This window comes from Lepidochelys olivacea, assembly GCF_965140295.1.
Source record: "Lepidochelys olivacea isolate rLepOli2 genome assembly, chromosome: 9".
Lineage (NCBI taxonomy): Eukaryota > Metazoa > Chordata > Testudines > Cheloniidae > Lepidochelys > Lepidochelys olivacea.
The window spans coordinates 28,843,052-28,859,562 of NC_140419.1; the positions used below are offsets into that span (position 1 = coordinate 28,843,052).

Genomic DNA, 16,511 nt, shown 5'->3' on the forward strand with positions numbered 1-16,511 from the left:
CTGCCAAATGGCAAATTTAAAACATCAGATACTTGTATCTGCCAAATTTAGGAGACTAGCTATCAGAAAAATATGCTGGGAAAGGTTCCTATGAAAAGGATGACCCTACTGTGGATCAGAATTACCATAATGATCAGGCAGCTGTAAAGAAAGGTGCTTGTAGATCAGTGGTGGGCAACCTGCAGCCCTCGGGCCACACACAGCCCATCAGGGTAATCCGCTGGTGGCCGCCAGACCATTTGTTTACATTTTTGCAGCCATCCACAGCTTCCAGTGGTGTGGGGCTGGCTGCTGCTTCCCGCAGCTCCCATTGGCTGGGAACAGTGAACTGTGGCCACTGGGAGCTGCGGGCGGCTGTGCAAATGTAAACAAACGGTCTGGCGGCCTGCCAGCAGATTACCTTGATGGGCCACGTGTGGCAGGTTGCCGACCACTGTTGTAGAGGAAGGATTGAAATTCTCAGCTGTTGAAAGACATCCTCAGGTTTTCCAGGTTGGAGCATGGTGATGGAAATAAATGGCCTATTTTATAATTCGGTAAATTGAGTGTGCCTGTGTGATTTCACCACAAAATGAGTCAGTAGCAGAGCTAGGAACAGAACCGAGGAGTCCTGATATCTGATCTCTTCTTGTAATCATCAGGCAACACTCTTTCCCAATTGCTCGGTTAATGTATGAAAAGGGCGGAAAAAACAAAACATCAGCACCAAAATGAAAGTGCCATTTTATAGCAACCAAAGCAAGAACATTTAAGTAAAAAAAAGAAAAGGACAGGAAAGGAAAAAGGAATAGTGGTGGCAAACAATTATCCTTCTTAAAACAACAGGGAAACTGGATGAGGTTTCACTCTGTGCCTCATCTTGTCTATTACTTTCAAAAGGGGAAACAGTATCTCACTTTTGTGAGATGAGACCCAGGCCTAGAGTCTTTATGTTCTTTGTGTTGCTGATAAAAGAGGATGCAGTGCTGTGGCTTTCCCCCCCTTAACTTTGAAAAACTCTTAGCTCTCTACAGACTCTACAGGTTCTCAAGATTCATTTGAACATCTGGTTTGTTACAGGATTCTCTTTCTGCCTTCTTGGTTTGGGCTCTGTAAAAGGGGAACACTCACAACCAGTGCTGCCTAGTGGTCAGGCAGGGGTGCAGCAGGTTGTCACCCCTTTTCAGTTATAGTCCTGGCCTTCAGCTCCCCCTAGGGCTTCAGGGTTTTTATGTTAGTATGGGGATTTTGGGGCCAAGGTCTTCCCCAGCGGGTCTCTCCACCAAGGTAAAGGCTTTCTTCTTGTGCCATCTTTCGGAAGTCGGAAGGGGAGCCTGGGCCCACAGGCGCCAATCCACGGCCTGATGATGGGCAGGTATGTTCTACCTCTTGCAGTGCCACGCAATTGCCCCATGGATCACTTCCTATCCAAGTCTCCCTTTTCCGCTCAGAGTAAATTACAGAACCACAAACAAAGTCTCTGACCTTCACAGTCAGTCACCTGTCTCTCTCCTCTGTAGGTTTTATTAGGTCAGTTTTCAGGCAACAAGAACTCCTGGGCAGTAGTTCCCGCCCCCTCCCCCCATCTGAGCGGCTCTGCTTGCAGCTCGTGCAGGCTTTGCAGGTACAGCTGGGCAGGGCTGAACCCCTTGCTCTCCAGTGTGGGGTTTGTAAGACCCATCACTGGCTCCTGCACTGTCAAGAAACCCTCACTCATAGGGGCAAATTCTGGTGCTAGTTATGCTAGTGAAAACCAAGTAGTGTCACTGAAGTGAAAGGACTTACTCCAGATTTATACTGTGTAACTGGGTGCAGAAATGATCTTCCATTCTCTGTCTTGTTGCTGAACTTCCAGAAACTGCCTGTTCCAGGAGAATCTAACATTCTCTGTTCTGATCTCTCAGCTTTGTTTCCATTGCAGTTCCTAGTGATTTGATGTTTTGCTTAATCTTGTGCAGCATGTCAGCTAGTCGGTGTAACAAAAGGATCGTGTTCCCTGATCTCATTTAACTGAAGTTCAGTTACTATCAGTTCAGTTACTAGCTTTTAAAGAGAGGCATGTGATGCTGGCTCCCTCCTAACTGCTTGTCTACACTGGCAATTAACAGCACTGCAACTTTCTCGCTCGGGGGTGTGAAAAAACACCCCCCTGCGTGCAGCAAGTTGCAGCCCTGTAAAGCGCTAGCGTAAACAGTGCCCCAGTGCTGGGAGCACTCTCCCAGCACTGGGAGCTACGCCCCTTGTTGAGGTGGGTTTTTTAGAGCGCTTGGAGACCTCTCTCCCAGCGCTGCGCTTTGACCACACAAGGCACGTTAAAGCACGGCTGCGGCAGCGCTTTAGCCTTGCCAGTGTAGACTACCAGGATAATATGGCTGACTAATCACCTTTATCTGTTAATAGATTATCTTTTGGGAGCAGCTTCCCCATTCTTGCTCTCATATTCTCAACTCAGATTTGTCTCTGCAAATTGCTGCTGGTTAAAAACACTCCAGGGGCCTTGATTACACAGTTGCTGCACACAGGCAACTCCCATTGACATCAGTGGGATATTTGATGGGATTATTGACATAATAGGAGTCTAGGATCTTGAAAAATCTGTGATGGATAGCAATGCTTGCTGTAAAATTGGGCTCTATGGATCTGCTTGTCATTCTACCTCTATTGTCTTCTTTATTGCCTCTAAGCTCTGCCCTTCTCAAGTCAGCTTTCTGCAAAGAGCTCTAAACTGCACTCTCCTCATTGTAATGCTCTCACACATTGTCCAGGATCCCTTGATTTCCCTTTGAAATGGTAGCACTAAAAGTGAGTTCATCCAATGCAAGAACTTTAATATCACAGTATATAACACTGCCCTTCTTATACCCATCTTTGTGACTACCACATGGACATTCCAAGAAATATGTGCATGTTGCTAGTGTTTTTATCCAGTAGCATCAAGCTGAGGCAAATCTGCCCTGAGGCTATTTGAGATTGCTACATGAGCCAAGATGAAGAAGTGGTTACTGAAGATAGCTCAATTTGATAACAGAACACACCATTGTATGAGGTAATGTGAGAGGCAGGAATATATAAACCCACTTTCCTCTTCTTTACTCCAGTAGCCACTTCTAAAAATAATTTACACCTGTCCATCTTCCATAGGACAGAAGAATCCCATGCACTGCTACAGACTAGGGACCGAGTGGCTAGGCAGTAGTTCTGCAGAAAAGGACCTAGGGGTTACAGTGGACGAGAAGTTGGATCTGAGTCAACAGTGTGCCTTTGTTGCCAAGAAGGCTAACAGCATTTTGGGCTGTGTAAGTAGGAGCACTGCCAGCAGACTGAGGGATGTGATAATTCCCCTCTATTCGGTGTTGGTGGGGCCTCATCTGGAGTACTGTGTCCAGTTTTGTGGCCCACACCAAAAGAAGAATATGGAAAAATTGGAAAGAGTCCAGCAGAGGGCAACCAAATTGATTAGGGGGCTGGAGCACATGATTTATGAGGAGAGGCTGAGGGGACTGGGATTATTTATCTGCAGAAGAGAAGAATGAGGGAGGATTTGATAGCTGCTTTCAACTACCTGAAAGGGGGTTCCAAAGAGGATGGATCTAGACTGTTCTCAGTGGTAGCAGATGACAGAACAAGGAGTAATGGTCTCAAGTTGCAGTGGGGGAGGTTTAGGTTGGATATTAGGAAAAACTTTTTCACTAGGAGGGTGGTGAAACACTGGAATGGGTTACCTAGGGAGGTGGTGGAATCTCCTTCCTTAGAGGTTTTTAAGGTCAGGCTTGACAAAGCCCTGTCTGGGATGATTTAGTTGGTGATTGGTCCTGCTTTAAGCAGGGAGTTGGACTAGATGACCTCCTGAGGTCCCTTCCAACCCTGATATTCTATTCTATATTCTAATCTTGGGTCCTGGCTCCTTAAGAGTTCCTTAAGATGACTTTGTTTACAAATAACTTCAAAGCGAGCACTAGTAAAATCCAGAACTAGTTTACTGGACCTGGTTTTCAGCCAAGAGGTGAATAGTCATCACATAAATATTCATCATCTAATGCAGTATAGCAGAAATTCACACCTTTGCACATTTTAAGGGCTCAAGTAGGGCTTAAGTGGTCCATAAGCTTGTGCAGAAGGGTTAATTTCCCCTTATACAAACAGTAACCAATATATGAATAGCAAGGTAGCCAATATATGTTCAGGTAACCTGCCTCCTGCTACACATATCACCAAAGCCTGATCTCTGTTGATATAGGATTTCTGTTGCTTGTACACGTCTGGATTTGTCTAGCTTCAACTTCCAGCCATTGGATCCTGTTATACATTCTCTACTAGACTGAAGAGCCTATTATTAAATATTTGCTCCTTATGTAGGTACAAATTCAAAAAGTATGGTAACCCCCTCCAACACTGGCCAAAATGTGAGAAAATTCAATTTACAGCCTAAAATGTTTCTGAAAAAAGTGATTAAATATACACAGAGTTTTACTGAGAGAGCAGCTAAGTGTAAATATTGAAAGAATGCTGAAGGGAAGCTTGGCTGTAGAGTGGATGGACAATTGGTCTGTATCCAACCGTTTTTTTTTTTTCAGTTATGGAAGGCTGGGGGAAGCTTTTGTTCTTTAAATGGAAGATACAATTTTTTCTGGTTGATCCAAGCACATATTCTTTTTGTGCTGCGCAACATCTGGGGATATGGTAGAGAGTGAGTTGAGGGGAGTTGTGCAATACACAGAATGTATTCTTTTTGGAGGACAGTTATATTTTTTCCCCCAAGAAAACATCATAGGAATATTGTTACTTGTGTGAAATTCCTGAGCTGACCCAGTTTTTCCTATCTTGGGTGGCATTATCTTGGTTGTTCAAGCACTAGGCTCAAGTCAGTTCTAGGGTCAGCATTTTCACTGTTGTTCAAGCATTGCTTGAAAATGCTGACCCTAGAACTGACTTGTGTCTAATACAGGGCTGTTTCCCTTCCCATGGGGAAAAAACCCCATGAATGGGAAAATCCTATGTGCGTACCTTGTGCTCCAGGGAGAACGTACATGGCTTCAACCACTTTCCTCCACCCTGATACTGGAAGCAGTGAAGGGCTACTTTCGTCCCCAATTTAAATTAGAGTAGCATCAAGGCTGCTGTAACTTGTAATGGCCCTCTAGGCCTGAGATCACTGGAATTCCCAGAATGTCTCTAGATGCCCTGTCATGCCTTGGAAACCAAGAACTGTGGCACTATTTTACACACTTAGGGATTGCCTTACACAAGAGAAGGTTCCATCTTGCTCTTTAAGTTAGCTGTTTGTTCTCCTTGTGCTGCCAGGACAGTGCAAAGGGAACAAAATAGGGCCAAGGATCTGGCCCTTGGAGTTACAGGTACATTCTCCTTTCAAGGCTTTATGGAAGTGGCAGGGGGCGTGGCCTGGAAACCATCCAGAAGACATGGGGGCAATCATCTCCACCACTGTTGACCTTGGCTTCTGCTCCCTGTAGCCCCAATCCCATCTGGAAGCACAACTCAATGAAGAGTGCTGTGTCAGTTGCTAATTTCCATAGGCCTGTTCTCTACACTCCTCTTACAGAGGCAGTGAAGGTGTGTAGTGGCATTAATGCTAATTAACATCCTTGTGAATATTTTCTATATATCTGGTTCTAAGAGAAGAAGGCTGTGTCGAGTGGCTGCTTTCCAGCATCACCCACCTACCCTGATGTGCCTCCTGAATACCTGCAGAGTCCCACTGCAGACTGTGTCCAAAGGAAGGTTCAGTGGGCTTGGAAGAAAGCTATGTTGACGCCTCTATTCTCCTCATCTGCAGGCTTAGGGTGATTTCAATCTAATTTTACTTGATTTTGCTCCCTTCCTTCAAGCCTCACTTTGGAATGGAGCATTACCCCACAGTATTAAACTAACTTCTGAATTAAACAGTGTGGAGCAATATGTTAATGATAAGCAGGCATGTGAAGTTTTGTTGTTTAACTACATATCTCATCCCACACTGAAAAAGATAAGAAATAGCAACTCTACTTCCTTTAATTTATTAGATCTGTCAGCGTAAAAATAAACATCTAAGATAAGATAATAGTTCTAAATTTTACTTCATTTAGAGCATGATTTATGGTCCCTTTATTTGCCAGAACAATTTATATAAAGCTTTAGATGCCAGTTCTTCAGCCTTTCTCTGAAGTCTGTATCTAGGCAGAACTTTGCTGATATAACACACACATTAAATGGTATATAGTATAATGCCCTTTTATTTTTTCCTCCTTTTTTTCCTGTCTCATTTTTTAACCAAGGAGGAATTGCTAAGAGAAAACCTAATTTCTTTGTGACAGTTCATGTGAACATGTTTAGTTGTTTGAAGTAATCCAGAAAGCTACACCATTAGGACCTGACCCAAAGCCCATTGAAGTCAGTGGGAGTCTTTCCATTGATCTTAATGGGCTTTGGATCAGGCCCTTTATATTTAGCTATCCCAGCTACAGACAGTGCTGATTGGTTGATACTATGATCTCATTCTCAAAAGCCAAGATTTTTGGCTAAAAGTATCCTCCTTTTGTAAAATCAAATATTAGTATAAGTTGAGCGTCTCTGGGACCCTGCTGTTTTTTTGTTGGGAGCTCCAATTGAGGAAATATATTCCTTAATTAGGACATGAGGACAGTTGATCAGATTATCGCCTTTTAGTAGTGACAGGATGGCTCCTTTGTAGCGGAAAATAATAGAACTCCCCCTGGGATCATTGTGGCTGATTTAAAATATAGGATAAAATTACCATGGAAAGACTAACTCATATTAAGTGAGATCAGATGGATGGCTGTTGACATATATATCTTGCACTCCTGAATTACCTTTTTTTATATTGAAGAATGGAAGACTCAATCTCTAAATCAAACAAAAAAAAAAGATCAGGCTTTTTATTATTCATAAAATTGCAAACCCTTGGCATGGATGACTGTCGCCAATCGTCAAGATTTTATATATTCTTCTAGTCTAGAATGCTGTAGAACAGGCAAGTTAATATGAAAATTGTTCATCCAGGATTTTTTTTTTAAAGGAAAACTAGAAAGACTTATTGACCCTGTCTTAGTGTTAATATTTTGTCTGTTTTTTTTAAAGTTAGGTTTTACTGTATTTTTTGTGTCTTGAGTGTCAATAAAACCTTTCCCCATCTGAATGTAATGGTGTTAGAAACATGCTGTACTTGGAGCAATATGTTTCATCACACTTGATCTTGACTCAGCAAGCTGGGCAGAAGACCATGCAAACTTCTAGCATATGGGAAAAATTGTGAGCTTGACAAAGAAGCAGTTCAGGAGTTTATATTATTTATTTAGACTGAGCTCTAATGGGTGAAATTTGAAATATTTAGTAAAAATCAAAGACAAGCAAAAAAGATGTAAGAAATGACTGGAATATTCACAGTTAAAACTCTCCAGCATGTAAAGTAATATAACAAACAAAACAAACCTCCACATCTTAATGCTCTCCTTTCCATTTAAGCTGCCAGAAGTCCAAGGCAAAACTATTAAGTTGGCCATACTCTTCCTTTCTGCTTCAGAATTATGATAGATCCATGTGGGAGCTCTCGTAAATCTGTCATAGTTCTGCAGCAGTAAAGCCAACTTAATGCTATTGCCTTAGACTTCTGGCAGCTTAAAGAGAAGAGAGAGGATCAAGATGGGTTTTTTTTTTTGTTTTGTTTGCTGTGTTGCTTTTCATGCCAACAACTTTTAATTGCTAATATTCCAGAGAATTGAAGTCATTTTATTATTTATAATTATTTTAATCTTTTTTTAAAGGATAAATAATTCACATACTAAATTGCCTTTATCAGACTTAAAAAGCTGCAGGGCTTGGGTGTGGCCCTAAACTTCATTAAATAATGATGTTTCAGGGCCAATCTCCAGCTGGTTTAAATCACTCTAACTCTATTGAAGCTATGGAGCTACGCCAACTTACACAAGCTGTGGATCTGGCCAACAGAGCATGATTTTTGTATGTAATGTATTGCAGTCGGATACACTGTAACCCACTGAATAAAGTGGAAGCAGTGCTGTATAATTTACATCTCTCAATATGACATTATTTGCAGACAAACACAGCCTTGCAGACAAATCCAACCTTTGTATGATGGAGATGAATCAGGGATCCTTGAGTTTATCTCATGCCTAAACCCTCTTCAAGGTCTCTTGCTATAAAAGACTAATGTACTTTCAAAAGCTTATTGTCCAGATTTTCTCCAGATGTATAAGAAAACGTTTGAAATTAACCTGATCTAAATATCAAATGATGAAATTTGCATATTCTCCCCAGTACACCAAAATTACAAAGAGATACAATATTTGTGTTCTACTTACCAGCTCTGCATAGTTCTCTGGAAGGGAGTAAGTATAAGCATAAGGAAACAGCAACATCTGGGAATAGGAGTGAATAGTCAAGTATGCCTTTATAGTGGAGAGATTTTTACGAATAAAGTCAGCCAGAGCCTTGGTCTCCTTTTCAGACTCAGGGGCGCTGCCACAATAAGTCTCATCGCATGGTTTTTTTGAAGCACCAATACCTGCAGGGAAGGGCGAATGCTTGTATTTAATGAAACAGAATTATGTTAATGAACCATAAAGATGGGGATTTACTGTCACCAAAGTTATAGTTAAGACTCTTTAGGCAACCTTAAGTTAGTCCCCTGGAACATATACTATACATGGAGACAGAATATTTATTATGTGCTCACACACTTCTAGGCAATGTGGTGTAGCATTCTGCAAATATTTTTTTTTTCACAGCTACTATATTTGGAGGAATAAAACCATTTCATACATCACTGAAGTCAGTCATCATATTATGTAAGTGAATTAATGTATGAGAAGTGAACAGTTCTGTTGACCTGCAGTGCTTTATTAGGGACCTTTACTGGAATGTCTGCTGCATAACACAGGGCACTCCCAGGAATTAGAGTGGAAGTCTAGTGACTGTCACTTTTCTTGTACGATGCTTCCCCCCAGTAGGAGTTCAGTGCCCAACAGAAATTTCCAGACTGACAGCCCTGGTGACAGACGTCTTCTGTTCATCCTAAGGAACAGGTGTAGCATGCACAACAACAGCGTAAGCCTCCCCAAAGTACATTGATGATGATCCTTGCTCCAGGCCTGGAAGGACCAACTTTAGGAATGAAGGAAGCATCTTTGTGGAAGCACCCTTTTGATGTGTTACATGCTGCACCTTTCAATGTTAACTTTAACCAAATATTAGAAAATACTTACTGCACCACACAGCATTAAAATTCCTGTTGGGGTCAGTACCAATGCAACTGCTGCCAGAGTTTGTGGAACGTGTCTTCCTCCACATGCGATACTGAAATGGAAAGTGCATGTAAATACTAAAGGATAGTTAACTAAAGGTATTTGACCCATTCAGTGAGATTCTTGTTCAGAAAGAAGAGTGTACATACATTGGTCCAGGTGTAGACATAGCCGTCAATATTAAGGACAGGCAGGACGTAGAAATCCAAGTTGTTGAGAAGTCGTGTCATAAGGGTATCACTTCCATAGGTACTAACAGCCTAGATATAGATCAAAGAGAAAGCTGTTGTTTTCATGGAATCAGGAATTGCTGGTGGTTTTGAAATGTATTTTTAAAAACACAAGGGTGCGTTATCTTTTGCAATTGATGCATAATCTTTTTACCGGATATGTTTAATATGGGAATTTTTTTAAAAGACTCTTTCCGCAAACCAGTCCACCAATGTAAATCCAAAAGTACAAGTACATTCTTCTGAGGTAGCCTGCTTCATTAAGGGCCTGATCCAAAAGACACTGAAGTCAATGGGAGTCTTTCCACTGACTTCCGTGGGCTTTGGCTCTGGCCCAAGCATCCTAGAATTAATGATAATAGTTTAGCACTGCAAAGTGATTCCATACATTCCATATCCTGACATGTGCGACTGGCTAAAGCTTTGAGATATTTTTAAGTACTGGAAAGAACAAGGAATAAATCCCAGGTTATATCAGTTGGAACCACACTACTGTTTTAAAGCAGCATTATTCATCTAACTTAACATTGCATAGATGAACAAGCACTGATCATGAGCAATGCACTAAATCAGCATGCCAGTGGGCAGACTCAGCACTCTCCACAGAATAACTTCCTATTTAGAGGGATTCAGTGCTCCTGGCCACATATGCTGTAAGGGCTCTTGTGTCCCTGTAGTCCATCGTCTTATTTGTATGCAAGAAAATATTTGTCAATCCCAGAGAGGATCCTCCTGAGACATTCAGTACAATAGATACACTTCTGACTTTGGCAAGCTCTCATCACAAACAGTCTCAAAAGCATAGATAATGGAACATTACATGCTCTTCCCCACTCCTTCCCTTAGCATACAGAGGCATCATCAAAACTCCTGCACTAAAGCTATAGGGCCCGATTCTCCACTGTCTTGTGCTTTGTGTGATCATTACAGACTTACACCTATATAAAGTGAGTGTAAATGGGGCATAGAAAAGCTGCCATTCTGACCGGGTAGTGTATTGCACTCATGTTTCCCTCACTTTGCACATGTGTGAATGACTACACAGGGTGCAAAGCAGCTGAGAATCAGGCCTGTAGTTTGTTGACTGATTAACAGTGTTCAAAAGCAGATTATGGTTATTGGGAGAACTGGTGCTTCTTCCTGCCTTTTGCATATTCTCTAACTCAGCTCATGCCTTTCCTTTTTGTCTTTGGACATTTGTGTCCAGTAGCACTTTTAAATAAACAACGGAGGATCTTAATGTTAAAGTACTTCCTCCTTCCCCAAAACCACTAAAGAAAGTCACCTTCAGTCAAGTACATTCATATATTGACTGTTTCAGCTACAAAAAACCCAATGATTGTAGAAAAAATAATTGCTAAAAGAAAAATGGTACCAGGTACTATTTTCAGTTTTAGTGGGAGATAAAGAGATCATTTTCCCATCTACTTGTCACTTTCAATTTCCGTTGTTCCATATGCAAAGCTACATGGATGTCTCTCAGAGGACAGGAAGATTAGCCATATCACCACTGTGTCTATGCTAGCATGAGCCAATCAAATGCTTTGGTTTTCCTTTATTTGGATTTTAACTACCTCAGGGGTGGCCAACCTGCGGCTCTTCAGAAGTTAACATGCGGCTCCTTGTCGAGGCACCGACTCCCGGGCTGGAGCTACAGGCGCCAACTTTCCAATGTGCCGGGGGCTGCTCACTGCTCAACCCCTGGATCTGCCACAGGCCCTGCCCCCACTCCACCCCTTCCCGCCCCCTCCCCTGAGCCTGCCATGCACTCGTTCCTCCCCCCATCCCCCAGAGCCTCCTGCACTCCACAAAACAGCTGATCAGGAGGTGCAGGGAGGGAGGGGGAGGTGCTGATCGGTGCAGCTGCTGGTGGCTGGGAGGTGCTGTGAGCAGGGGTGGGGAGCTGACGGGGGGCTGCTGACGTATTACTGTGGCTCTTTGGCAGTGTACATTGGTAAATTCTGGCTCCTTCTCAGGCTCAGGTTGGCCACCCCTGAACTGCCTTCTGCTGCTTCTGTTTTAAAACCTTTAAATGTAGGAATTTTTATAAAATTTGAGAATTAAGCAGCACGGAGTTGTTTTTTAAAGATTATTCTGTGGAAGAGGAGTGTATCTTTTTCCCTTTAGAGGAGGCTGTGTGTACAATGTTCACCAGCACTCCCTACCTATGCAGTGTTAGGAGATATGAGAGAGAGAGAGTGAGTAGAAACTTATATTTCTTTTAGGAATTCATAAAGCCAGCATGGAGTGAACCTCACTTCACGTGTGAGTCTCATGTAATAGAAGGTGATGCTTTCTAGTTACAGAAAAATGTTATTTGTTATTATATGTAACAAATTACATTTTAACAGTAAGAAGTGGTAACTCTGAGGCAAATAATACCAACATTATTATTTTCCTCCCCCTGAATACAACATGTAGGGAGCTGTCTTCCCAGCCTTTGATTACATTTCCATAATCTTCTTGTTCTGTTTAGGTGAAGAAAAGCTTCTACCCTTTCTCTTTCTTTTCTTGGAGGAAAAGAATGATTCTAAGAAACCTGGGAATATGAAGCATTAGGAAGACAGGTGTCCATCCTACTTCTATAATACACACTCAGATGCCTCCTTCAATTTACCTTGACTTCTCCATTCTTTAAAATCACACAAAGGGCTTAATTCTGAACCATTGAATTCAATGTCAAAACTTCTACATCACAAATTGAGCCAAGCGCATGACTGGATTCGTAGTGTTACTATAGTGTTATAATAATACAGACATGAAGCAGATTCATTGGTTTGTCCGTCTATCACCTCTCTTTCTATACATATATGCTGTGACAAAGCTCTGTCCTTGCCTCTGTGGGTCCCGTGTTTCCTGGCTGATTTCACTAGCCTCAGAGGCTCACTGAGACCCTCTATGTAACCCTTCTCTCTCTAGGGACAACGGTCAGTCTACTGAGCCATGTTCATCATAAGCCAGCGAGGGAGGTGAGGAGAAGTTATCCTTCCTTGCACAGTCTCTGTTGTCTCCCAGTCTCAGTGATTAATCAGGGGGCAAAGGTGGGGGCAGGGGGGAGCCCAGGCCCACCCTCTACTCTGAGCTCCAGCCCAGGGACCCTAATAGTATCAGCTATGGTAGCTGACCTTGTAGAAACATGACATGTACAATTCCCTGGGCTACTTCCCCCACAGCAGCCCTCACTTCCTCAAGCTCCACTTCACCCTTACCTCAGGGCCTCCTGCCTTGTGCCTGATATGGTGTGTACTACTCAGTCTCTCCACCAGCACAACTTCCTCCCACAGCTCCTGACATGCCCACCCACCTTACTAACTGGGAGGCTTTTAACTAGTTTCAGCCAGCCCCTGACTGGCTTCAGGTGTCCCAGTCAACCTAGCCCTCTCCCTGCCTTCTGGAAAGTTCTTAATTGGCCCCAGGTGTCTTAATTGACCTGGAGCAGCTGCCATTTCACTTATCCTGGTCCTAGGGATTTGTTTAGCCTGGAGCTAATATATCTATCTCCCACTACTTTTCCATAGCCATCTGGCCTTGCCCAGTCACAATGCACAGGGGATTCTATTCATACCTACCACAGTGAGAATGGGTAGCTCATTTCTTTTAAATAATTTTAATGGAAATTAAAGGGCAATACTTAAAACCTCAAAGCAAACTTGAGTGGTTGCCTTGGGATTCCCTGGGCAGACAGGCAGAATAGTCTGCACTATGCCTCTGCCTCCCAGCTTTGTCCTTCGTGTAGTGGATGTGGCCAGTGACAAGAGGCAGCCCAGATTGCAGCAATCCCTGGATGTTGGAAGGGCCCCCTTGGGGGTCATCACATCCCTGTGGCGTCCTGATGCTCTTTGTTTCCACAAGCTGCTCAGGTGTCGAATGGCCAGTCCTGAGGATCCGGCCGACAGTGTGTATATACTTCATATCAAGGGGAGATTGGAGCCCAAATTGTATTATTCCAACCCAAATCCAAAATCAGAGAATAAAATTAGAAAGCACTGGATTAGAAACTGCCAAGGACTGAACTGCAGGATATCATATTATTGTATTTGTTTCACGTTTTTTATAGTCTGTGTCAGGTTCCTCTAAAGTTGATTTATTTTGTGAAAACTCTTTTTTGTTACTGAGTTTACCAACCTCTTTCACAAACCACTGGCAGAATGCAGGGGAGATCCACTCTCTTGCATGGAAACCACAATCCATAAAGATGGCCTTTTTGTTTGAACCACTTTTCCCCACCTATAGTAAATAAAATGTCATGAAAAAACAACCTATTTGGTGTACACATTATTAATATTCTGTTTCCAGACTGGTGACTCTAAAGGTGAAACTTGACAGCAGTATGAGCTATATTCCTTGATTAAATTGGAAACCTAATACTATCAGAATATATTCTTGCCCCTCTGGACAATCAAGTTGTTTAAGTTAAAATAGTACAATCTTATTTGCTTTGTTTTTTTATTAATGCAGACAAGCTCATATTTTCGCAGAATATTTCATTACTACACAGTGTTGGTAGATTTCATATGATAGTATTATTAGTTGAAAAGACCAAGTTGGTTATATACATTCTAGTGAATGCTGGTGCTGTTTTGGGTAAGTGATTTTGTCTGTTTCTCACTCCCCTCCGCTCTCTCCCCTCCCCCCCACTCCCCCGTTTATTTCTTGGTATCTTATTTATTCATAAGAGTTACGTGACAGAAAATGACATCTGAAGAAGATAGAGAAATTTGTTTGTTTCCTGTTGCCAGCTAGACTGACATTTATAGATCCTTTTATGGTAAGTGTGTTTACAAACAACAGATGGTGTGAACACTTACATAAAGGTAGATTATCATTTACATTGCTCACAGGAATTTGGTTAAATTTATAGGTCTGAACTTCCAAAATATTTATTATGGGTTTCACTCTATAAACCCTTTACCTTAAATCAAAAGGATAAAAATTCACAATAAAAGTAGCTCTCAAAATCTGTTTTGATTTCCTAGAGAATTTATAATACGTGTTAGAGTTAGTGAGGCCTTAATAAATATTGTAATTTTATTCAAGTTACGAGAACAGACCATACTGGTAAAAAGAAACTAAAAACAATCACCTTGAGGAGGTATAGGGGCCGTCCCTGAAATGTAGTCCCGATCTGAGTGCGAGAGACAAGGTTTGCGTTCTGAGCAGCAATGTCAGCGGTCCAAGCAGCTATCTGTTTAATACAACCATTACGTTAAATGGCATCTCTAACCCCAGTTCAAAAGCAATTAATGAATGAAGAGTGTAGCATATTTATCGACTACCTTTTCCCAGTTGTTGTATTTTTCATAATTGTGTCCAGTAGCACGAACATTGCTGTCAAACTGAGCATCAAGTACCGTCTGCAGGTTGTCGATCAGAATTCTGCAATAAACCCACAGTGATATCAACTCTAGAAAGAAGACTTGTCAGTGGGGTGAAATTGTCCAGCAAATTTGACTTTCCCTGCTGGAGAAAGCATTGGACAGATGTCATTGATCTACCATTTGGAACTACAGTGATTCTGAAATGAAGTGTTTGGGTTGGACTATATTCCAGTACGGTGAATTCACAGCTAACCTATTTTTGCCTTATGTTCTGCTCCAAGGATGGGCTCTTCTTGGCCAGCGGCTGTCCACCAGGCCAGCTCTTTGCTCCCAACCCCCTACAATGCAAGCTCTTTTGGGTCAGCTGCAGGGAAGTTAACAACCTTCTTTTCCCCATGCTCTAAGGATAAGCTCATGGAGCAAGTGCTCTTCCTCAGTGAGCAGCCCACTCCCCTTCACCTCAGTGTGAGCTTATGCAGCCATCATTTTCTTGCCTGTGGACATGAGCTTCTAGGGAACAGGGCCTTTGTTGAGTTGATAGCACAGAATGACATTTACCCCATAATGTCACAAGGTGATGATGTAACATGCCAATGCATTGAAAAAGCACCACCAAGCAAACATCTGTTAAATGGTAACCCCCTCTCTGTCAAACCAAACTCCCAGTATTCAGCTGTGGTATGGCAGCCTCATAGTGCCAATGGACTGAACAGTGTTCCCAGCTCTACTGTATTTGTTGTATGCCAGCTGCAGCAAGGTGAATGCAGTCATCCAACAAACAAACATCACACAGGCACTGAAGTCCTGTCTGCCTCTGGCTGGATCTCTGCCACTCACCTTTCCCATGGACTGAGACTAATGGATAAGGCTTATCATCAGGCAGTACCTTGGAAAGTTTGCTTTTATTCCAGATACTCTAACTTTTGTTTTTCCAGTGCTTGTCTTACCCTGAATGGCTAGAGGGTCAAAGATTGCAAAAACAATATGTTCTTGATCAAAGTGATCTGGATAGAAGAGTGAGAGGTCAATTTGCTGTGCAACACCAGCCTTCATAAGAAACACTTGAACTGGTTGCATTGACATAATTTCAGGGCACTGCAGCTGCAGATCAAAGAATTGTATTTACTTTGGCTGTCACAAGGACATTCTGTTGAAGTTTGTCAGGGACATCCTGCCACCCTCATGGCCTCGCAGTCAGAAGACAGGTGCATGAACTTGTGCAAATTCATGTAGGAAATTCTAGCACATACCAGTGTAACTCCCTTGCCAAACAGAAAATCCTACTTTCAATGGATTCTTATGCTATAAGGGAGCAGTAAGAGCACTGAAAATAATCTTCTTAAGAACTATAATTATATGTTTATTGCCAAAATATATGGGTCTTTCCTTCATAGGGCTACTCTGAATATGTCAGAAATACAATTATCGCGGCAAGTGCAGCATTAATAACACTGCTGTGGTTTTCTTAAGACTTGAAAAAGAAACTGTTTGGTCTTTTAATGTCTTTTAATGAAATAATGTTACTACCACAGATAACTATTGAGTTCTCTGCTTTCATATTAGTGGTAATTTTTTTGTAAATGTCCCATTTGCATTAGTTATTTTGCATACATTTGTCCTATGATATGTTAAGGGGCTCCAGCAAATGTCTCCAGGGATGGATTCTTAACAGATTGAAAACAGAGATTTAGTAGATTAAACGGACT

The 16,511-nt window shown here is 42.1% G+C and overlaps 1 protein-coding gene across 1 annotated transcript in view; it reads right to left on the reverse strand.

Moving 5' to 3' along the window:
* CPB1 (carboxypeptidase B1) overlaps nucleotides 1-16,511 on the reverse strand; it is a gene marked incomplete at its 5' end in the record, with an annotated part of 62,950 nt that overhangs the window by 37,793 nt on the left and 8,646 nt on the right. Inside the window, 6 exons of the mRNA XM_084638120.1 lie at nucleotides 8,316-8,518; nucleotides 9,219-9,309; nucleotides 9,407-9,517; nucleotides 13,613-13,714; nucleotides 14,571-14,672; nucleotides 14,764-14,863. Of these exons, the coding sequence (XP_084494246.1) occupies nucleotides 8,316-8,518; nucleotides 9,219-9,309; nucleotides 9,407-9,517; nucleotides 13,613-13,714; nucleotides 14,571-14,672; nucleotides 14,764-14,863 (709 nt within the window). The remainder of the gene's footprint in view (nucleotides 1-8,315; nucleotides 8,519-9,218; nucleotides 9,310-9,406; nucleotides 9,518-13,612; nucleotides 13,715-14,570; nucleotides 14,673-14,763; nucleotides 14,864-16,511) is intronic.